The 25,011-nt window shown below is 48.0% G+C and overlaps 1 protein-coding gene across 1 annotated transcript in view; it reads left to right on the forward strand.

Moving 5' to 3' along the window:
- KIF13A (kinesin family member 13A) overlaps positions 1-25,011 on the forward strand; it is a 762,232-nt gene that overhangs the window by 474,770 nt on the left and 262,451 nt on the right. The window contains exons 18-19 of the mRNA XM_086965110.1: positions 10,413-10,575; positions 19,284-19,424. Of these exons, the coding sequence (XP_086821236.1) occupies positions 10,413-10,575; positions 19,284-19,424 (304 nt within the window). The remainder of the gene's footprint in view (positions 1-10,412; positions 10,576-19,283; positions 19,425-25,011) is intronic.

The raw sequence follows: 25,011 nt of genomic DNA on the forward strand, positions 1-25,011 counted from the left end.
CGTACTGCTCTGGAGCTCCCGCCGACCGCCTGCCAAAGCACCGGCTTCTTGGCCATTTTACGCTACTGTCGGCTGGTGCCTCACAAGTGTTTTCCATCCCGACATTGCCGACAGATCACCTGAGGGCAGTGGAAAAGAACGGGCGGACGTATCCCCTAGACAGCGAGACAAACCACCGGGGCCGGATAGAGAGGGCTGGTGACTGTAGGCGGGCCGAGAGTAGCCCGGGGAGCAGAACATCAGTTCCCGCATAGTTGGGCGGACGCAGCGGCTGGCATCGAGGTCCCCGGCCCGCCGGAGGTGGCCCACGCGGCGGAGGAACTATTGGACTGTCGCAACTGCGATTCAATGAGGAACAGTGGAGGGAGGACCTGGGCCGCCATTTTGCAGAGGAGGCTGCCTCCAGAGTGCCTCCAGAGTGCCTCCGGGTTCCCCAGGGTCTACGGAACCCTTTGGAGGTGGTGTGGAGAGCGGGACAAAGGCTACTACCCGCGGCAGGAACGAGCTACTGTAGGTCGTGAGGTGGAGCGGCCGCTGTCTGCTGGCCTTCACAGATCGGTGCGCGAAGTAAAGAGCCGCCTGTGCTTGAGCTCGGGCCCCCCGCCTGGACTAGTTGGAGTGTGCACCAACTGGAGGGTGACTACTGACCCAGATACAGAGCGCGGTCCATTGAGTGCTGCGGGGAGCCGCTTTGCCGCATCGGGAGAGCAGGCGTGACCGGCTGGAAGTGGAACGGCCAGGCTACGGTGCGAAAGGGGTCGGATTCGTGGCCTGGCCTTGTGGGCCTCACCGGAGCTGTTTAGAGAAGACTGCCGGCAGACGGGGAGAGAAGAGGCTGACTGAGGTGCTTGCAGTTTGCGGGAAGAAAGAGTTTTGTCACCGGAGGCACAGCAGCGAGTTGGAGAGCAGGCGGGCGAGCCAATCCGCCATTTTGAGATGGTGCCTACGCAGACCCTGACAGTGAAATGGTTGTGCCCTCTTCGAGGTGCCACTGTCTCCAGCTAACGATCTTTCTGCAAGCCAGGTACTGTGTGGTGGGAGAGGCTCTGTGAGTGGACCCACTGGATCTGAGGTGCAGCGGGAAGGGCGGTCTGTGTCCAAGTCTAGGCCCGATCCCTGAGCTGGCGTTGGCGGGAGGGGAGCTTTTCAGATTTCGACGGACTATCCCAATTCACTACATTTCCAATCACCTACGGATGATGGACAATATGCCTTTGTTCTCCTTTTTTCATATTGTGGTTTTTCTGGAGAGGGGTTGGTGGGGGGAGGGTTTCAGTGTTCCTTGTCCACCTTCCTTTTAGGGCTTTCATAGGCCTGCGTTCTATGGGCTCTCTAGAGTTGCTGCACCCTTGTGCCTTGATAGTATCAGATTCAGTGCACCACTATTGCTTTTAACATATTTACCTGAGTGAATGCCGGCCACCAGTCTTAAAGTACTCACCTTAAATGTGAGGGGTCTTAACAACCCAGTGAAGCACAAAGCGGTCCTTTTGTGTTTAGAGCAATCCCAAGCAGATATCTGTTTATACAGAAGACGCCTCTTTTGGTGAAAGATTGTCACCGTCTCCGGTCCCGGGAGTTCCCACTTCAGTTTTTTTCTTCAGACAATACTAAAATGGCGGGGTTACTATTCTGGTGGCTCAGCGGTTTAAGGGTAAGGACTTACACAAAGAAGCTGAGATAAAAGGTAGGCTGCTGTCTTATAGATTTGTATAGGCGACTCAGTGTTTACTATTGGTTCAGTGTATGCCCCCATTGACGGCCTTTCACTCTGCTCTTACGGACGCCTCTGCCACGCCAGATCGCCACATCCTTCTGGGGGGAGACCTAAACCTGGTTCTTGACAACACCTTACACAGATCATGTCAACACACGCACCAAGCAGGCGCTCCCTCCACAGAGGGACTGACCTGCCTGCACGACTTGGAATTTAGTGACTTATGGCGTAGCTTCCACCCTAAGGAACGTGCATACTCTTTCTATTCCAAATGCACACAAAACGTATGCGCGGTTAGATTACCTGCTGGCATCTGCACCTGTACACGCACTGGCAACGGAGGTGGAAATGGGGGTCACCTCCCTCTCAGACCATGCCCCAGTGACAGTTGTTCTTTCCCTTCCGCCAACCCACCTTCCTACCAGGACATGGCGCCTCAGAGAAACACTACTACATCGCGAAGAAGTGGTCACACGGATACAGCATGTCATCACTGACTATATCTCTCACAACAGTAACACTGACACCACTCTTGCTACACAGTGGGCAGCACTGAAGGCAGTCGTAAGGGGAGAGCTATTTGCTATCTCAGCCGCAGACAACGTTGAGCGCAGGCGCAAACGGGAAGAACTCACCCAACAGACTAGGGAATTGGAACAGATGCACCAGAGAACAGGAGGCCCTCGAGTGTGAAGGCGGCTTAAAGCAGTACGCCAACAACTTGCAGCCATTGACCAGGACAGGGCACAATTTGCTGCCTTGCGGCTAAGACACTCTTATTATACCTGGGGGGGATAGGTGCAGGCGCCTGCTAGCCCATAAATTGTGCGAGACTAGACAGCAGCAAAAAGTGCAAGAGATTCTCCGAAAGGACAGTAGGCAAGTCACGGAGGACAGCGACATTGCTGGCGCACTTCATGATTTTTATGGCAACCTATATGCTAGCTCTCCACTAGAGAGCTCGACTGGGGAGGCCTTCCTTGACTCCGTCCCGCTACCAGCGCTAACTAAAGATCAAGCCGAATACCTCGACAGAGACATTCGGCCAGAAGAAGTAATTTCCGCCATCTCACGTCTCAAGCTAGCGAAAACGCCTGGGCCGGATGGCTTTTCCGCTGTCTTTTATAAGACATTCTGTGCACAGATCGTCCCTCTCCTCAACCGCCTTTTTAACTCCTTTTCGGAGCCTGGTGCGATTCCAGGGGACCTTCTAGAGGCCTCTATAGCAGTAATCCCCAAACCAGGGAAAGACAGATTTCAATGTGGGGCATATAGCCCTGTCTCCCTTCTTTTTTTTTTTTTTTTTTTTAAAACCTTTATTTGTAAAATGCACAATACACGGCGTCTGCCTACAACCCCTCGGGGCCGGCCGCTACGACATATGGGGAAAGGATACGAAAGAACCAATAGGACAGAACGCCTCTGAAGCAGTCCATGAGCGAAGAGTATCGTGTAGAACATGGAACCATAATATGAGGATAGGAAAAGGTTTAATTTTATGATTTTGTCGAGTACAACGTGGAAACCACGAAGAGAGTCAAGGCTAATCACTGACCAGGATAGCCATCATCGTTCAAGGAGCACCCTGAAGGAGGCATAATAGAGGAAGGCATTTGTCAGGAAACAGGAGGCCACCATCAAGGAACTAAGACCAAACGCTATGCGGAGAATGTTACAACACAATAAACTCCCTAAGAACACTGAACCCCGACCCCAGAAGAAACAAGGAAATACAGAAGAGAAAGAAACAGAAGAAGAGAAGAAAGAGAAAGAGGGCCATAGAGACAAAGAAAAACACGAAACACATCCCATCCCCCCACCCTGCATACCAGCGGAAGGCCACGGCCCACCCCCCCCCAATAGGCATGCCTGTCGCCCCAAAAGAACCCCAAGCGGGAAAGAGAGTATAGAGAGTGAGAAGACCATCTCAATCTCCGACTCTCAGAAGAGGTAGGAGGAGGAAAGTTCAACATACTCCCGGTCACCACCAGCCCCGTAAGCATCCCCAACCTCAAGTATCAGCAGCACAACAGAAGTAGCAAGCAAAGCTGGAGGTGGGGAGAGTCAATTCAAAATGTGCGAATAAATCAGACAATAAGTAGTCCCATCCCAGTCCCCGCCCGGCAATGCGTACAGCACACTAAAGAAATCTCCCAGCCCTGGCCCGATATCAGGTGGCCCCACTCATCCGCCCCCCGTGGGGAGCCACAACCGTCAGAAAAAAAGGAAACAGCCCGCCCCAGAGAGAGCAAAGAGGAAAGCAGCGTTAGAGTAAGCTGGATGCAGAAAAAACGTCCCAACCCTGGCTCAACCAGCAAAGAAGCTGTTAACAAAGAAGCAGCCTAGCCCTGGCCCGATCGTGGATACATCCCCAAATACGCTCCCCGGAAAAACCCCGCCCACTGTAAAACAAAGAGACAATATGGCCGCAGAGAGAATGAAAGTGTCTTAGGAACATAAAATGGCCGTCGAAAGTCACCAGAAAATCCACCGACTACAATAGGGGGTTCCTCAGAGACTTGCAGAATGCACGAGTTCTTCGATAACAAAGTCGGAGGATATAACCCAGGAGCTATCGTTAGGGTCAGCAATGTTGTGGATAGGTTCCAAGGCACTCGCGATGTAAAATCCAACAATGTAGCACTCTCCGATGAAAGGGGAGACAAAGTATCCCAGACATCGTTGTCAGGCTGACGGTCTCGGGCGTCCATAGAATTGGAGGCGGGCAAATCTGTCCGGCGGGCAGAAGGTAGCACTGCATCCCCATGGGACGCAGGCAGAGACGAATGGAGGGTTTGCTGGATCAGAGCGTTGCATCCCTGCCGCAGCGCCGACGCCATATCGTTCAGCTTCCCTCCAAGTACCTGGTAGCCTTGGTGCATGTCGGCACAGAAGTCGCGCAGGGCATTCAGGATGGTACCGAAAGAAAGTGTGGGCTGAAGCCCATGTCTCTCACTTCCAAAGGAAGGCGCCTGAAAATCAGACCCCATCTCAGGCGGGGCAGCACAGTCCACTGGCAGGGACGGGCGCTCTCCCCCAAAACACGGAGCACCAAACAAAGCCATTATGGCACAAATCCAGGGTAATCGCCAGGATAAATGTGGCACAGGCGAGCGTTAATGTAGGACTTCAGTAGCACCAAAGACAATGTCAGTGAGTATCACATCGCGGAGAGGCGTCCCATACCGGAGCAGGGTAGTGAGGCTTGGGGTCAGGCAACCGCGGGCAAGCAAACATGGCCGAGCGACCCTCTCCGCATACGATCTGTCCCAAACAGAGGATACGTTTCGGATTAGTGCCGCATTGGAGCAAGCGCTCACTTCTCACCGCATATTTCAAGTCTTCTCAAGCGGCGCCACACGGACAGTGCCTCACGAGGTTCCCACCGGTGCTCAGGTCTTCAGCGCCGATAGGGTAGGCTGGCCACCATCAGTCCTCCGGGGCACGGCAAAGAGCGAGTGTGCAGGCGGGGTCCAGGGCTGAAAGTCGTCTCGGAGCTATCTCCGGCTGCCGGGCAGGGAGAGACTCAGGGAAAACATCGCTGGAATCGGCGCCGCGCCGCACGCGATCAGGTATTAAAGTTCACCAGGATATATGCCAGGATGTTGGTGCGGCGGACAAAGGCTGGCGGAGCCGGGAGCCTACAGGTCTGCTCCGATCGCCATCTTGGCTCCTCCCCCTGTCTCCCTTCTTAATGTAGATCCTAAATTATATACTGGGATTTTGGATTCCCGCCTCGCGCCTCACATGACTGGTCTAGTTGATCCGGATCAAGCAGGCTTTACCCCGGAACGCCAAACCTCTGATAACACTAAGTGCGCCTTGCATCTCTTTGAAAAAGCCACACGCACACAGGGAGAATACATGATGCTGGCTATTGACGCCGAAAAGGCGTTCAATAGGGTCAATTGGCCCTACCTGGAACTAGTCCTGGAAAGGATGGGGATGGGCATGAAATTTCGCACATATGTGTTGAATTGCTACAAGTTTCCGATGGCCACGGTTTGAGTCAACGGGTTTAAATCTCCCCGGTTCACAATTGAAAGAGGTACCAGGCAGTGGTGCCCTTTATCGCCCCTCCTTTTCACTCTTTATATGGAGTCATTGGTGCAGAGGTTGAGACTCAACCCATTGGTTACAGGGATTACATTTGGTGGTTATGTCCATCCGATTCGCTTTTACGCTGATGACGTTTTGATTTAGTTATCTAACCCGCGAGACGAACTGCCAGCATGCCTAGAGTATCTAGATTTTTTCGCATGATCTGCCGGGTTCAAAGTGAATATGGACAAGTCGGTGGCCCTAGACTTGTCTTTGGAGAAATCCACTCTGGAACATTTGCAAAGTTTGCTTCCTATCCAATGGGTGGTGAACACGATCCCATATTTGGGGATCCAGCTAGCCCCCTCCCTCACGGAAACAGCAATCACTAACTACACCCTACTGCGGCAGAAAATTCGGCGGGAACTGGGGCGTTGGAAACATTACCCTTTGTCATGGTTAGGCAAAGTAGCCGCAGTCAAGATGACTATTCTTCCACAGATCCTATATCTATTTTGTACCATCCCTCTCAGACCACCCGCTGGCTGGATACAGCAAACACAATCAACTGGTTCAGTTCATATGGAGCGGTCGAAAAACAAGTCTGAAACAGAGGCTTGCAACGTTTCCCCCGGAGGGGGGAGGACTCTGGTTCCCAGACGTATTGCTCTGCTTCCAAGCTGCTCAACTGCATCTTCTGGTGGAGTGGAGCCGATGGAAGTCCGAGAAACACTGGTTATTCCAGGACCAGGCAGTGGCTGGTAGACCTTTGCAGGAAATTCCGTTTCTTCGCAAGTACCACAGACCCCCTAACTTATACGCTTCACATATCACAAGGGTCCCCATGGAGATATGGAATCAATCCAATATTAAACACGAACTTACCACCTTCCCATCTTCATTTACTCCACTGATGGACAACCCCGATTTCACTCCGGGTATGGACACGATGGCTTTTGTGAGGTGGCGACCATCTGGATGCCGATGCCTCTATCACATGTATACTGCAGAGGGAGTTATCCCTTTCTCCCAATTCAAGCAAGAATATGAGATGCCGGAGTTGGAAAGACTACGATATGTGCAAGTGCGACATTGGGCGCTTAGTGACCAGGTCTGTCCTGTGGCTGATAGACACCTCCTTCCCTATGAACACTGGCTTATTACAACTAAGAGATGAAAAGCTGATATCCAATTAATACAAGATGCTGCAGGTCAGATTTGTTTACACCTACAGCTCCGGGAGGGCAGTCTGGGAGAGGGAGCTAGGTAGGTCACTCAGTCATAAGGAGCGGGAGTGCATATACTATAGAGCAAGACATTCCGCATATCACATGGGACTCACGGACACCCTTACAAAGATTGCAACCTACTGGTATTACACTCCTGAATGTATCCATACCATGGACCACACTAGAACCGCGACATGTTGGAGGGGCTGTGGACAGGTGGGCACTTTGGTACACCTACTTTGGGATTACGTTCACCTCCAAGCCTATTGGAAACAGATACTAGACGAAGTAGATGTGCATTTTGACACAGAGATTCCAAGATTCCCCTCATACGTCCTTCTGGGCCTCCCAAACCTTTTAACCTATCCATTGTGCTCTCGCAGAGGCCGCCCAACAGCAATAGCGCTGGGCTCAGCAATGCAAAATATACTTACACACTGGTGGACAGCCCAAGTCCCGACATTCAATGGCTGGCTCCATGGCCTGTGGTAGGTACTTGGTATGGAGAAGCTCACGCTGACTATGGCAGGGGAGGGGTCTAAGTATATCGAGCTGTGGCAGCCCTTCTTGTTGGCCTCTAAATTTCGGGAAGTCACTTGCCCTCGATACCTCCGCTTACTGCGTCTTTCTGATGCGAAACAGATGACACAAGGCTAGCGGGCACGAATGGCCTAGATAGTATAGGTGGTGGACTTGGAACACAGGTGGAGAGTAGGGAAGGGTTCAGGGGTTTTCTTGGGGTTTTGTTCTATTCAGTCATTTATAGAATATACAATGCTTCCTCGCAGTGGCACAAGCCTGTTCTAATATAGCCTTATAGCTCGCCGTAGCGGGCTATACCGGCTATTAAAGGCCCGCTGAATCGTTAAAGGCCCGAGCCGAAGGCGAGGGACTTTAACGAGACAGCGGGACTTTAATTGCCGGTATAGCCCTGCTACGAAGGGCTATAAGGCTATTAGAACATTCTGCCACTAGAGGGCAGAATGTTCTAACAAATTAAACAAAGGGTTCTCGAAGCTCGAGGGGATATAAATCCCCTCGAGCTTCGAGAAGCCTTTCTAGAACATTGGAATGTTGCTCTGCGGGCCTTTACCGGCCCGTAGAAGCAGGGAACACTCCATTGTCTGCAATGGAGCTCCCAACATTCCAATGTTCTAATACTGAGAGACTTAGCTTGTCTTTTCGAGTCCAGGATTTAGCTCTGTTAAAAGATACGATGGCCACACCTGCATGTATGTTTGTCGTATATGCTGTAAAATTTGCCAATAAAAAGATATAATACAAAAAAAAAATTCTTAACGGGTTTACACCAAATCACAGAAAATAGTCTTTCTGGACCATGATCTAGCTTGCTGTCAAATTTGGTGTAAATCTGTTCTGACGTTTGGGCTGAATGTCTCTAAAGTTCCTATGAAAAATGAATGGGGAACATGCATTTTGGGACCGCCTTTTTCTCGACTTTCACGTGACAGATCGCACCGAAACTTTCCCGGAAGGAGCGGAGGGGAAAATCTTATTTTTTTTTGGGGAAGATTAGTCAAATGGCGCCAAAGATATAAGCAAATCCAAAAATTATTTGCCTAAGGAAACACAATCTTAACTATAACAACCCAGTGGTGACCACTACAGGGATGAATGGATGTGTATATATATATATATATATATATATATATACACAAACCCCTCCAGTAGGAAAAGGAAAGAGGCCACACTGGGAAACGTTCGGGAGCCGTTTTTAATGAATGCAGCATAGCATGATGCATTTCGGTAAAATAACCTTCCTCAGATGCTGCTGCTTCCGTAGTGACGCTCCACCCACGCCTTTCAAGTGTCCTGGCTTGCCCTCATTGGAAGGTAAGTAGCACCCCTACTCACGTGATGTTGCAAGCGACATATATATATATATATATATATATATATATATATATATATATATATATATATATATATATATACTTTCTAACTTCATGTTCAGTGGGAAAATGCAAAAGCACAGATTCTGTAACCACTTCCTCATACTGACTGAATGAGTAGTAACGTTATTGCTTTGCTGGCGCTAGTCCACTGACAGTGCCCTAGAATTAGCTTATGAGCAACCACCCTACATCCCCAGTTCATCACAGCTCAGTTAACTGGCAAGTTGAAAATGGTTGCACACACTAGGTATGCTGGGGATAGAACTAGCTGGTCATGTAGATAGATGCCAGCTGGCCAGTGTTTTTGTTTTAACCACCATGATTGAAAATTAACTATTAGTCTGGTTAAGCATTGTGCAGTTGGTGGAAACATATGAATAAGAAGTACCAACCATGATAACAAAAAAAATTTAACTGCTTTAGTAGGCTTTTTGTTACTTTCAAATTGTTGTAGCTTTGCCTACCAGTTCATCTACAGTGCTAATGTTCATCTTGCATCAAAGACATTCTTCTTGACAGTGGCATAACGCAAAATGATAGGGTTCCTCTGCAGATTGTAAATAGGGGCCTCTGAGTTTCCGATATCCCACAGATATTCATTGGCCTTGGGCTGAATTGGGCTTCCCGAACGGTTAAAACTTTGTTGGGAGTCACAAACATTTGTCCACTCAACTTGCGCTCCTCCATGTGGTGCTCCAGTTGTTTGTATTAATTATGTAAACTGTGTTAGATTAATACTTCTACATTTTCTGTAGCTGCATAGAAGGGATTATTGCACCTGATAATTTATTTCCCAGGTGGAGAAAAATATGTGGTGCATTGACACATCAACCCGAATCATAAATCACAAACATTTCCTTCAACAGAAATCCACCAGTGTAGAGTTAGGTGAACACATTGAAGTCTTCACTATACATACATTTTCATGGATAGGAATACCTTATTTATCAGTTTCTTTGAGGGTATTGTAGTTACAATTGTGTTTCTTCGGAAGTGAAAAGCATCTAAACCGTAGGCCGATTCAACGAATGAACAAATCCACTTCTCTTTTGTGTAACCCATGTGCTTAGTGGTCCACCACTCAATCCATACAATCCCAGACTCCTAGGGCTCTCCTCATTATTTTCTTTGACCATCCCTTCTGGTCAGTTCCAATTAGTTTGTATTCTATAAAGCCAGGTTGCTGTAGAAGTACAACATCCATCATTATTAGCTTTTTTCATGCATGACTGAATTCAATTTCAAAGACCTATGAAGCCCTCAAATATCCTAATATCACTTGAAACTAACCAGTTTGATCCTTTCTTGTAGTCAAATGTCGTGCATCTCCCTTTCTTCTTGCCGTAAGACTTTGATATTGAAATGTGGTGTTATATTGCAGCACATGGCTGTCCCTAGAGCTGTTGATATTTGCATGTTTTCATTGTCAATCTTCGCTTCTGCGACTACCACTTGCCAATAATAAAAATAGATTGTCCTATATTTTTCATGTTGCCTACTGCATCACAGGGATGAATTGTTTCGGCAGAGCCTGGCAAAACTTAGAGAACAAATTGTGCGGGCCAACACCTTGGTGAGAGAAACCAACTTCCTTGCTGAAGAAATGGGCAAGCAAACGGATTACCAAGTGACGCTTCAGATCCCTGCAGCGAATCTCAGCGCCAACCGGAAGGTAAGCAGTGAAAAAGGGCAAGGCAGGTTGTTGCGTGTACATTCTCTGAGGCATATTGATATTTCTTATCTTAATATTATGCTTTTTGTATCAAAGTAGGATATAATTCTCCCCTCAGTCAAATATAGTTTAAGGAATAGGAAGGATTCATTTTATCACATCTTATTACACAAGTTTCCCCTTCCAGCATCTTATCAGCTGGGGAAAGTGCAGCTACACTGCATGGTGTTAGATGGGTATTATTACAGTTACATTCCGTAAAGTTCTGTAAATCGTTGAAGGCTTGGCTGTTTTCTGCAGTTATCAGATGCTTTCTTTTTTGCAAGGCTTTTGGCTTGCATGTTTGGTTTTAACTTCCCCGATGTAGGACTAGCTGTTCGAGGCATATGAGCTGCACATTACACACTGTGCATAGATGGCCCCCTAGTGGCATGCCCAGCCCTGGGCACTGCCCCCAAGCCAACAGAACACGCACGCAACCTGGGCTTCATCCTGGACTCCTCCCTCTCGATGACCAGACAAGTCAACGCGTATCCTCATCATGCTTTCACATCCTTCACAAGATATTCCGATGGATCCCGACCGAAACCAGGAAGACAGTCACCCAGGCCCTCGTCACCAGCCGGCTGGACTACGGAAACACCCTCTACGCCTGAACCACAGCCAAGCTACAGAAAAGACTCCAACGCATCCAGAACGCCTCCGCCCGACTCATTCTGGACATCCCGCGACGCAGCCATATCTCCGGCCACTTGAGGGACCTGCACTTGCTCCCCGTCGACAAGAGGATCACGTTCAGGCTCCTCACCCACGCACACAAGTCCCTTCATGACCTGGGCCCAAAGTACCTCAACGACCGACTGACCTTCTACACGCCCACCCGCCAGCTACGGTCTACCAGCCTCGCCCTCGCAACCGTACCACGCATCCGAAGAGCCACCGCCGGAGGCAGATCCTTCTCCTACCTGGCAGCCAAGACATGGAACTCCCTCCCCATCCACCTCTGGCTGACCCAGGACCACCTGGCTTTCATTAGACAACTCAAGACCTGGCTGTTTGAGCAGTAGCGAACCCCTTCCCCTCAAGCGCCTTGAGACTCTTTCGGGTGAGTAGTGCACTATACAAATGACGTGATTGATTGATTGATAGTGTTGGGTACGGATGTTTGCAGTTTGTTTTTGTCCTGGAAAGTCTTTGGAAGTCACGGGATAGGTGACTCCTCCTTTGGATCATACTGCGCATGGGCATCGGCTCCATCCCCAGATTGTTTTTTTCCGCCACCGGGCTCGGATGTGTTTCCTGTGCTCCGTGTTGGAATGGATTTCCTTTGGCGCGCAATCATCACAACTTCATCGATATCGTTTCGAACGAGTTTCCAGTGGATGCTAATCTTCAATTCCAAAGTCTTCGATTCCGGTCGTCGACGAAGGCCTTCGGGCCCACCTAGGCCTCGACTCGCAGCTCATGGAAAGGACTCCATTTAAAAAGTGTCCTCAATGTGGGTCGAAGTTTCCCCACACCGATCTGCATGAGGTGTGTAACCTTTGCCTCTCACTAGAGCATGAGGCCAGAGACTGTTCAGCTTGTGCCTCTTTCCGCTCCAAGAAGACGATCCGGGACCGACCAGCTCGAAGAACAATGGCTCGCTCATTAGCTTCGATCCCAGACGACATCTTCCTAGAAGGCGTTGACGTCCCAGAACAAGAGCAAGAACACGGAGTCGACAGCAACTCCGAGGCAGAAGATTCCGAAGTCGAGAACATCACTCCAGCACAGAGGGTCATAAGTAAGAACGTCGACCCCGACCCTTCCTCAACAACTTCCAAAAATGCTTCAGTCACACCCTCGCCCTCTGGCTCGGGAGCACACCGAGACACTGCTTACCATGCCCCGCCTTTGAGCTCGGCAAAGAAGCCTATCAAGCCTTCAGGCGACTCTGGCTCGAGTCAGCCTGCCTTCGGTGCCGGTGCACACCAACCGGCACTGAAAAAGACACCATCTTCTTCCTCCACGCCGGCCCCTAAACACTCGGCGCTGAAAACTGGTGCACCCTCCTCAGCACCGAAACCACACTCGGCCGACTCCCATTCTTCGGAGCCGAAAAAACCCTCGGAGCCGGAAAAACCCTCGGAGCCGGAAAAACCCTCGGAGCCGGAAAAACCCTCGGAGCCGGAAAAACCCTCGGAGCCGGAAAAACCCTCGGAGCCGGAAAAACCCTCGGACGCGGAAAAACCCTCGGACGCGGAAAAACCCTCGGACGCGGAAAAAAACATTCGGACTCGAAAAAAACATTCGGACTCGAAAAAACATTCGGACTCGAAAAAACATTCGGAGCCGACAAAACATTCGGAGCCGACAAAACATTTGGAGCCTACAAAACATTTGGAGCCTACAAAACATTTGGAGCCTACAAAACATTTGGAGCCTACAAAACATTTGGAGCCGACAAAACATTCGGAGCCGACAAAACATTCGGAGCCGACAAAACATTCGGAGCCGACAAAACATTCGGAGCCGACAAAACATTCGGAGCCGACAAAACATTCGGAGCCGACAAAACATTCGGAGCCGACAAAACCATCTGAGCCGACAAAACCATCTGAGCCGACAAAACCTTTGGAGCCAAAAACCTCATTGGAACCGAAAAAACCATTGGAACCAAAAAAGATTCCACCGGCTAAAGACACTGTCCAACAACAAGTTTCTTAGCCGAAAGATGCTCAAACATCGGCGCCAAAGGATCGACCTCCTGCAGAGGAATTATTTCATCCAGACCCTGCACAAAAGACTTTAGTAAAAGATCCAAAGACTGGTTGACTAACTCTAAGTTCAAAAAAACGACCATTGGACACGCCTACACCTGCTCCTCATCCTAAAAAGGACATTGCAACCTCTCCTCTAAGGATACCTTCTCCTCTTCCTCCCTCTCCTCTTCCTCCCTCTCCTCTTCCTCATATGTAAATGTAAATGTGTTTGTATTTATATAGCGCCTTCTACCCAGAGGTCTAGTAGCGCTGTATTCATACCGCTGTGGAACCCTTCCTGGCTTTCCTATGAGATGTCCACTCCTGGGCACCCCCAAGGTGAATCCAGGCATCCAAGCGCTGCTGGGGCCGTTGTGGAGATTAAGCAAGCTATTGCCCAGAGTCACAGAGGGGGACCCATGATTAGACTAGGCACCGAGGCGAGAATTATCAGGTCCGAGGAGATTGAGTCCAAGAGCCGCCGAGACGGGAATTGAACCCTGATCCTGGGCCAGACCTCTGCATCAGGGTCTGCCGCTCTAACCATTGAGCCACGCTTCTCCATATACCCTCACCGCATCCTCCCCTGCCACATCACTCCCCTATACCAGATGATGATAACAGGGATGACACCTCTAATGACACAGGAGGTGGTGCAGATAGTGAGCCTCCAGATCCTTCTAGTCCTGCAGGCTCACCTGACCCTTGGGATGATTATAACACCCCTAATGTCCCTCAAGACAACATATATCCCTCTAGGCCTTCCCCACCATAAGACAACATGGGGTTTAATCAACTAGTATAAAGGGCTGCACAATATCATGGGATAGACCTACATACCGACCCCGTAGACTTCCTAATGGATACCTTTGACAACGCACAAAGATCCACGTCAATTTTACCCATGCTTAAAGGGGTTTTTAAGCATGCTCCTGAAGTCTTCAAAGACCCAGTGAGAGCTTGAATCATTAACCCATGAATCGAGAAGAAATGTAAAGCTTCCCCTTCAGATCCAGTCTACATTAAAGGGCCTGCACCATTAGAATCCTGTGTAGTATCTAATGCACACAGGAGAGCAAATTCGCAAACATCAGGCGAAGCTCCTCCACCAGATAAAGAGTCTAAGCTCCTTAACGTATCAGGTAAAAGAACTGCGTCCGAGGCAGGAAAAATGTGGCGTATTGCCAATACCCAAGCATTATTAGCAAGATACGACAGGGCACATTATGATGAATTAGAATCAATAATGCAGCACCTCCTCGACAAACCAGGGCAAATGAGCATATACAAGAGGGTAAACACATCACAAATATCTCTATTCGTTGTGCACTAGATGCAGCAGATACTGCCTCATGGGCAATCAATACCAGTGTCCTATTGCGTAGACACGCTTGGCTACGCATCTCAGGGTTCAAGCCTGAAGTACAAAGTGCCATACTCAACCTACCTTTTGATTAGCAACACTTATTTGGGCCTACTGTGGACGTATCCCTTTAAAAAATGAAAAAAAGTGGGAGCTGCGGGATGGATGAATATGAGCACTGGACGGGGGCGTGCGGTGGGGGGGAGACGGGGGAGGGGGGGGGGTCAGGGGGGGAAAGCTTTCTTTTTGGGGGTAATTGCTGCACGTATGGTCTTTGCATACCTTTGCTGGTCAAGTTGGCCATTGAATATTATGCCTGCTCCCCTTGGGGCTGCACTTATCTTTCACTTGCTTTCTGTCGCTATTAGACCGCAAAACCTGTGCAATGTATGTTTTGTCTTGATTGTGTTGCTCTCAATAAAAAGATTTAAACCTAAAAAATGAAAAAAGATACGGACACAGCCAAATCTATGGGAGCCTTGCAGTCGCTAGCTCCCAGATGCTCATTTCGCCGCTCATCTTACAGAGGCACCAACAGGGGATACTCTTCAGACAGCCCCTTAACTTCGTACAAAGCCCCCACACAATCCACCTATAGTAGGGGCTACCAAAGAGGCGGTTACCGAGGTAACAACAATAAGGGCAGAGGCAAAGCAAACAACTCCCACTCTGCCTCCACCCCTGCCCAATGACTTCCTTCCCCTTCCCCCACCACATTCCAATCCAGTCGGGGAAAGGCTACAACAATACCTGCCAGCCTGGACAAACATCACATCACATCAGACAGGTCGGTGCAGCAAATAATTCAGTCAGGTTACTGTCTAGAACTAACATCTACCCCCCCCCCCCCCAAACATACCAACCAAACAGTGTCCAATGTCACAAGAACATTTGATACTGCTCAGACAAGAGGTAATATCCCTCTGCAAGAAAAATGCAATAGAATTAGTTCCACTGCATCAGCAAAACAGAGGAGTGTACTCCCTGTACTTTCTAATTCCAAAGAAGGACGGATCTCTAAGCCTTTTCTAGACCTCAGACCCTTAAACCTGTACATACAATCAGACCAATTTCACACTCCAGCAGGTCCTTCCTCTACTGTTACAAAACTACTTCCTTGCCACTATAGATCTCAAGGACTCATATTTCTACAATGCTATACAAACAGCGCACAGAAAGTACGTCAGATTTGTGCTAGGCGGTCAGCACAATCAATTCAAAGTACTCCCATTCGGAGTGACAACAGCACCAAGGGTGTTTACCAAATGCCTAGCAGTAGTAGTAGCACACCTAAGAAGACAGCACATTCACGACTTCCCATATCTAGAAGACTGGCTCATAAAAGCCAGCTCATGCAGACAGTGTGTACAAAACACTCACACCACTATTCAACTACTGCACAACCTGGGCTTCACAGTAAACCACACCAAGTCCCAACTGCAACCATCCCATGTTCAACAATATCTTGGTGCCACAATAAACACCAAATTAGCACTAGCTTATCCTTCTCCCGCCAGGATAACAAGTGTACAAACTCTTCTAACAAAATTCCAACCGCAACACTCCCTTCCAGCTCGAGTGTTCATGCAACTCATAGGAATGATGGCATCTTGCGTATTCATAGTACCTCTTGCAAGACTACAAATGCGTCCACTTCAGGAGTGCTTAGCACGTCAATGGAACCAGGCTCAAGGTCAATTAACAGACCTAGTGTTGGTAGACAGTCGGACTCATCGCTCTCTGCAATGGGGAACACCAAAAACCTTTCCAAGGGCCGACCGTTCCTAAAGCCAGTTCATCAAATAGTCATGACAGCGGACGCATCGCTCTCCGGCTGGTGAGTTCACCTACTGCATCACACCATGCAAGGCAGGTGGACACCGCAACAAAAGTTACTCCACATCAACCACTTGGAGTTACTAGCTATATTTCTAGCCCTAAAAGCATTCCAAAAGCAAGTATAAAACAAGGCTGTCTTATTCCGCACAGACAATATGACAGCCATGTACTACATAAACAACTAAGGGGGACACACACTCTGCAGCTCTCTCAGCACAGCAGATCTGGAGATGGGCTATACCGCTAAACATCTTTCTCTTAGCCCAACATGTTCCAGGAGTACAAAAACCATAGCAAATCTGCTAAGTCGGCAGACACAGCAGAACCACGAGTGGGAACTTCATCCACAAGTTATTCAACCGTTCTTTCAACTGTGGGTACAACCTCAGATAAACCTCTTCGACACCCAAGAAAACGCAAAATGCCCATGCTTCGCCGCCAAGATATCCACACCCGCGTTCCAAAGGCAATGCGATATGGATGAACCGTTCCGGCAAATTTGCTTACGCCTTTCCACCTCTCCCACTAATTCCACTAGTGGTACGCAAACTACAACAACATTCCCGGACACTCATTCTAGTGGCACCAATTTGGGCCAGACAACCGTGGTACACCACACTGCTACAACTTTCTGTGGTACCACACCAAAAACTATACCTGTCTCAACACCTACTAACGCAGAACCATGGAGAGATCAGACATCCGGACGCAGCTCAGCTCAACCTAGCGATCTGGCTCCTGCAGTCATAGAGTTTGGTTACCTCAACCTTCCTCCTCACTGTATGAATGTTATTAAAGAGACTAGACGTCCCACTACTAGACCATGCCATGCAGCTAAGTGGAAACGATTTGAAATATACTGTCTAAACAACCAAATCAATCTCTTAGTTGTGTCTATTCAACACATCATAGGATACTTACTACACCTCCAAAGATGTAACTTGGCATACACGTCTATTAGACTGCACCTTGCTGCCATTGCATCATACTTATAAAATAGACAACATCTATCACTCTTTAGAGTACCTGCATAAAGGCTTTTATGGAGGGCCAGAAAAACAATAATTCCACCCAGAACACCACCTTCACCGGTGTGGAATTTAAACATTGTTCTCACACGGTTAATGGGACTTCCCTTTGAACCATTACATAAATGTGAACAGCAATTCCTAACTTGGAAAGTAGCTTTCCTAGTAGCTATTATTTCTCTAAAAAGAGTTAGTGAACTATAAGCATTCACCATTCAAGAACCTTTTATACAAATGCACCATAATAAAGTGGTTCTTCGTACTAATCCTAAATTCCTCCCAAAATTCATTTCGCCCTACCACCGCAAATAATGTGTAGAGCTGCCTGTATTCTTCTTGCAGCCACAAACAGCTGCAGAAAGAGCTCTTCATACCGTACATGTCAAAAGAGCATTGCTTTACTACATCGAAAGGACACCAAATTTTCGCAAAACAAAACAACTTTTTGTGTCTTTTTCACCACCACATAAGGGTAACCACATATCAAAATCTGGGATAGCTAGGTGGGGTGTCAAATGCATACAAATGTGCTACCACAAAGCTAAACGTACGTTATCTATTCCCCCTAAAGCCCATTCTGCAAGGAAAATTGGGGCTTCAATGGCATTTTTAGGGAACATTCCCTTAGATGACATTTGTAAAGCAGCTACATGGTCTACACTGCACACATTCACAAAACATTATTGTGTAGATGTGCAAACCAAACAACAAGCTACTGTGGGCCAGGCTGTACTCAAAACACTGTTTCAAACCACTGCAACAGGTACGGGTGGTCGCCGCTAGATGTGGGTACTGCTATACAATCTATGCACAGTGTGTAATCTGCAGCTCATATGCCTCGAACGGAAAATGCTACTTACCAGTATGCATCTGTTCTTGGCATGTAGAGCTGCAGAATTACACACGCCCACCCGGCTACCTTTATCTGTTCCAGTATTATCTTAATTAGATACAGCTTACATGTTATGTTAAATAATTTCTACCGCGCACGTACACCGAAACGGTTTCTTGGCGCTCATGACAGATGGACATCCTTACTTTCTTGCAAACTCTATCACTTCTCTAATGGCGAAAAACAATCTGGGGATGGAGCCGATGCCCATGCGCAGTATGATCCAAAGGAGGAGTCCCCTATCCCGTGACTTCCAAAGACTTTCCAGGACAAAAACAAACTGCAAACATCCGGGCCCAACACTAGGTGGCCATCTATGCAAGTGTGTAACTCTGTAGCTCTACATGCCAAGAACAGCTGCATACTGGTAAGTAGAATTTTCCTTTTCCCCTTTCCCTCCATGGTCAAAATCTAAATCGTATTGCAAATTATTTAAATATGAATTAAATTAACCTTAGCAGATCCCTCTGCAGTGAACTCTTTAAACCATTCTCATCCCCTCGTCCTGACATATTGCTCCTCCTTTTCATTTCTCCTTTTCTGTACAGTAGTCAAATTCTCTGTTACGGTTAAGAAACCTGTTCATCTCCATTTTGGAGTTCACTGTAAACCATTCTAGAATCTGCTTGGGTCTTGTTATTTTCAGTAAAAAGAACAAATATTAAATTGGACTGAATAGGCATAATTTCAGCTAGGTAAATGGTCAGTTTAATTTTCATGGAAAAATGAAGTTGACTACTCTCCAGATACCTGCCATCATACCTGGCATGATGTAACTTACTGGCCCAATGATTAGAATATTTTGGGTGATTTGCTTTCTCTTATTTCATTCTTTTCCATAGCGCGGAGCAATTGTAAGTGAACCAGCCATTCAAGTGAGAAGAAAATGTAAAGGCACCCAAGTGTGGACAATTGAGAAGCTGGAGAACAAACTGATCGACATGCGGGATCTGTATCAAGAGTGGAAAGAGAAGCCTTCTGAGGTAAAAACAAAAATACTCTCAATGAACTATAATCTTGCCTTTCTTTATAGTTTGGTGTTAAAACCCCCAATATATATTATGTTTCTTTTATTTCTAAAAAATGAATTAAAAAATGTATTTTAAAGGTAACTCCACCATTCTACTCTCTCACAGGCTTTTTTTAGTTTCTGTAATTATTGGAACAATATACTTACCGGGGTATTGAGTGGCACAATGCTGTCTCACGCAGTGTCTACAAAGAGGTGATTGACAGCAAAGAAGCAACTACCACATACCTCAATGGCCAGGAAGAGCGTATTGTGAAAGCAGTGTTTGCCTTAAATCAATGCGTGCTTGCCCTAGTCTGGCATTAAGGTCTTACTTTTTTCTGTCGGGTGACCTGCTGTCTGTCAGGGTGATGGAGGCCTTTTCCTTTATCACCTTGGCCCGACAACCACCCCCTATATTAAAAGATCTCTGCCAGCCATGCGGAGATCTGAGACTTAAGATCAGCTTCCATCATAACAAATCCTCTGAAGGCACAGAATCTGTTGAACGGCCATGTGAAGTATGGTTTTGTTTCCCAAAAACAAATTCCTGAAATGAGTTTGTTTTTGAGAAACTAAAATAAATACATGACCATAGCACCCCAGAAGTTTTCTTCAAGGGTGAGAGTTTTTATATTTTTTTCTGTTCGGGCCCTCAAAGGCTTCCCTAGCAGTCCCAAACAGGAAAAAAGTACAGCAGACCACCCACAGTAAGTTGTGGGAAGTGCAGTATTATGGGTTGTGGGTATAATTCCTCACCATGTAATACTATCACGATACCCCAAAGATGGATCTTGGATTTACACAAATAAATCCTTAGCTCAGTCTTGGTAGAGTGGCAAAGAGCAGTCGGGCTTTACTAGAGCAACATGTGTTAAGCATTTCAGAGTGCCAACATGGACAATAAGTAATTGGCACGACTCAAGAAATCCAAGACCAATTTGTAAAAATAGATTTTATTTGTGTTGTAATTTAGATACCAAAATGAATGGAATGTCGTACATTTAACTGAAGTTATAGATTTTTGAAGCAGTAAAAAATAAGTGCAAAATATTACAGTGCAATTTTTAACATTGCGGTCAAGGGGATAAACCACTAGTGAGAATCAGTCACTTGCAGGGTGAATTGTCTTTTACCCTTGCAGGGTATAGGTGAAACAGGTCCCAGGACAAAGCCACAGCAGTCAGTTAAATTTTACCTGGCCCGTGGAGCCTGGGTGCAGAGCTGTCCTTGGTGCTAAAAAAGGGCAGCAGGAGAGCTGCTTTTACCCCTCAAACAGTGCTGCTGGGGGAAAAGATGCAAAAAGACAACAATGGTGTGGTTGCTGACATCTGTCGAAGGTCGGATAGAATTCCCTCTTATTAGGGTTCCATGTATTCTGTTTTTACTGATTTTTACAGATAAATACTAACAGAAAACATGTATTTTCTTGTTTGTATTTATTTTTAAATGTGGATAAAAATGGAAACTGTCTTTTCTTTGGGAGTAATTCTAAATTCTGTCTGCCATGACCGCCAAGCCAATAGCTATGTGGCTTGATAGGAAAGGGGGTTAAAAAAAAAAGAAAGGGAGTTTAGTAACGAGGCTTTAACAGAAGCAAATATACACCAGGTTGACTCTGAAATTTGCATGTTTTCATAAAAGTGGATTGATTGAACTTCAGCGGGTGTTCACAGCACTGAAACCTGGCAGGCATTCAAGCATGAGTGCATATTTATCGGTTAAATAAATGTTGAAATATACTAATTTCAGCTTCATTTTTTCACAAAGACCAAAACAACTATTGATACATACAAATGAAATTTGCAAAAAATAAATATGGATAAATACAGGCAGAAATGTCAGAAAAAATAAATACCATAAAACCTGGAGCCCTACTCTTAATGCAGTGTCAAGTGAAGGGGTCGCTTGCCGGACTAGCGACCAACCAGCCTTGACAGCGGTAAACGGTGCTGAAAGTAACTTTGATGTCGAGTTGCCTAGCGGAACACAGTAGCTGCCTATAACTTCAGTGTCACTCCTTGTGCACATAAGAGTATGACTGTTTTTATTTAACACTAATAGCTTTTTTTAATGAAAACTTATATGTTTGAGCACCGCACTAGCACTGGATATATTTTCACACTTAAAAACTGATTTATCAGGAATACAGTTGCCACAATGCACTATACCATCTGTATTTGGGCGATCCCTCGGAGGGCCTGATGGCCAACGATTCTTTGGGTTCCGAGCGTTTACCTGCAGTTTGCAGGGGACTAGTGCCACTATTCAGGGGAGTGTGAGGGTACTTCTGTCTTCCACAGGGGTCCCTCTGTCGGGGGGTGGGGGGGACGAGAGATGGCCTACAATGAGTCTCGATCAGGTAGTTCCAAGAGGGTTGCCAAAGGTGCCAGGTATCCCTCTTTTTCTTTGGACAAGCCTTATTGTTGCTGGTGCGGGGCTTTTCTTCTCCTGTCCTCTCTGATGCATGTTCTTCAGAACTGAAGTTCTGGTGTCAGGCGGGTCTCAACTCCTAGATTTAGGGTAATTAGGGGTGTGTGAGCGAGTAGCCATCGGGCAGCTAGTCCCTGCAGCTAATCTGTCCCTGAGGTGAATACATCTGGGGTGGTGTTCACCTTTTCTAACCAGAACCCTCTATTCCGCCACTCTTAAAGATGGCAGAAATCAAAGTTTAGTGTACAGATCAGGCTGCTGACCCTGGAGATGTGGCTAGCCTTCTGGGGGTGTATACCTCTATGCATATCTAATTTCCCAACTGCTCTGTGCAAATATGCCTGGGGTAGGGGGGACGACTGTTTCCTCCACTGGGAGTCAGTCTTGATGCATATCAGTGGCAGTGCGCCTTTGAAGCTCACCTCCTTGACATGCTATTTCACTGGCCTGCTTGGGAGGAGGGAGGTGTGACCTCTTTCCTGCCCAAGCCTTTGTTCCTGACTCCTGGTTGTGATGACACTGCCTGGCAGGAGGTCAGTATCCTGTCTTTGCGGCAGTAAACCTGGAAAGCACGGGCTGGCCAGCCAGAGCATAGAGAAGCTGAGGCACCAGGTGGGAAACCTTCAATGGTAGCCACCTGGGTGCATGTATGTCACCCAGAGCACAAGATTAGTGTCAGGAGTGAGAAGGCATGTTGTTTGATACTTAACTTGACATATTTCGCCAGTGCCATAATGGAGATGCCAACCTCAAGAATGCCTGGGTGACAGCTTGTTATCCTACGAGCAGCTAATTTTTATAGTGGTTTCCAATGGAAAACAGTACTATAGGGATATATAGGCATGCACGTGTATGCCCTCACCTTTAATATAATGGACCCTGCCTCCTGGGCTGAGGAGGTCTTCCTTAGGGATGCCTGACCTTAAGCGCAAGCCCAGTTGTTGTGTCTGCTAGCTGCTGATTGTGTTAGCGCTGAACTGCTAGAAGCATTATCGAGTGTTTCTAATTGTGTGCCCCATCTTGTTCCCAGTTTCACTTTACCGGCCATTTTGTTGTTGTTGTGCCTCGGAGCCCGTCCCCTCTGCCCCGATCCCGCCTCCCAGCTGATCCTCCCTCGCCCCTCCCCCATCCACCATCCGCATATGAGAGATGCCTTTACGCGCAGCTGTCGCGCCCCATGCGCGCCGAAGGTGCGCCAAAGGTAAGCTCGTCTACGCCCGTCCGCGCCTGGACCGCGCCCAGCGCCAGACCACCTGGTCCTCGCAATACCCACTCCGCCCGCATAACGTACGACGCCGGCACCCTCCTAGCCCTTAACCCCAGACGCACACCACAATGCTACGAAGCCGCCCCAGGTCGTACCCACGGTCCCTTTGCATGCCACACCTGCAAGTTCGCCTGCATCAAGACCCTGTCCAAATCCACTAACTCCAAACACAGCTCCGACTCTAACAACCTGAAGTGCATCCTGCTGAACACCCGCTCGGTCACAGACACACCACTGAACTCTGGGACCTACTCGACACTGCTTCATCGGACATCGCCTTTCTATCAGAAACCTGGATGAACGCGTCATCAGCACCCGACATCGCCATAGCCATCCCGGACGCTTACAAAATCATCCGAAAAGACCGCACCAACCAAACAGGAGGAGGCATCGCCATCGTCCATAAGAACACCATCAGAATCACGACCAGTCTCGACGATAACCTTGCAACCGCCGAACACCTCCACTTCCAGATCCACACCCGACCCTAGGACCACACTTAGAGGCACCCTCATCTACAGACCACCAGGAACCCGTAAACAATTCAGCGAAGACATCGCTGACTTCATCAGCCCACACGCCCTCACCTCCGAGAACTACATTCTACTGGGAGACCTCAACTTCCACTTGGAAAAGAAAAACGACTGCAACACCACCTCCCTTCTGGACAACCTGGCCAATCTCGGACTCAAACAACTTGTTGACACCCCCACTCATGTAGCCGGACATACGCTCGACCCAATCTTCTCCTCCAGCAAGCACATCTCCTTCGATCACACCACAGCTCTCCATTGGACGGACCACAGCTGTGTTCACTTCAGCTACAAAACTACCTCAACCCACAACCCCCCACAACCTATTCCGCGAAGAAACTGGAACAAAATCACCACCGACCAACTCCTCACATCGCTCAAACAAAACCCTCCCGCCCTCTCTTCGGACCCAAACCAAGCTGCCACCGAACTCAAACAATGGATCGCTCACAGCGTTGACGAATTAGCACCCTTGAAAAACCACCAAACCAAACAGGGTAGCAAAAAGGCCCCCTGGTTCAACAATGACCTTAAGAAATCCAAGAAACTATGCCGTACTCTCGAGAAGGCATGGAGAAAAAACCCAACCACTGACAACCTGACCACCTTCAAGACAGCCACCCGCAAACCCCACCAGTTGATCCGATCCACCAAGAAATCAGCATTCAGGGATCGACTCGACAACAACGCCCATAACAGCAAGGAACTATTCAACATCGTCAAAGAATTCACCAACCCCACCGCAGCCTCAAACGACATTACTCCCTCCCAAGACCTCTGCGATTCGTTATCCTCTTTCTTCTACAACAAAATAGCCGACATACATAATAGCTTTGAGAACATTTCCAATGAACAGTCCACTCCACCCACCTCCGAACCCTAACCGTCCTCTAATAGCCTTGGCGCCTGGAGCCCAATCACCACTGAAGACACCATCCGCCTAATGAACTCCATCCATTCAGGTTCGCCAACCGACCCCTGTCCCCACCACATCTTCAACAAAGCAGACTCCATCATCGCTCCCCATCTCCGTGATATCATCAACTGCTCCTTCAACTCCGCTACCTTCCCAGAAAGCTGGAAACACGCCGAACTCAGCGCACTCCTGAAGAAACCCACAGCAGACCCCTCTGAACTTAAGAACTACCGCCCCATCTCCCTCCTCCCATTCCCCTCATACAACGCCTCAGTAACATTGGCATACAAGGAAAAGCCCTGGACTGGATCATCTCGTTCCTCGCCGGGAGAACCCAGAGAGTCCGACTCCCCCCTTTCAAATCCGAGGCCACCGAAGTCATCTGCGGAGTACCACAAGGATCATCACTCAG

This window comes from Lissotriton vulgaris, chromosome 4_1 (genome assembly GCF_964263255.1).
Source record: "Lissotriton vulgaris chromosome 4_1, aLisVul1.2, whole genome shotgun sequence".
Lineage (NCBI taxonomy): Eukaryota > Metazoa > Chordata > Amphibia > Caudata > Salamandridae > Lissotriton > Lissotriton vulgaris.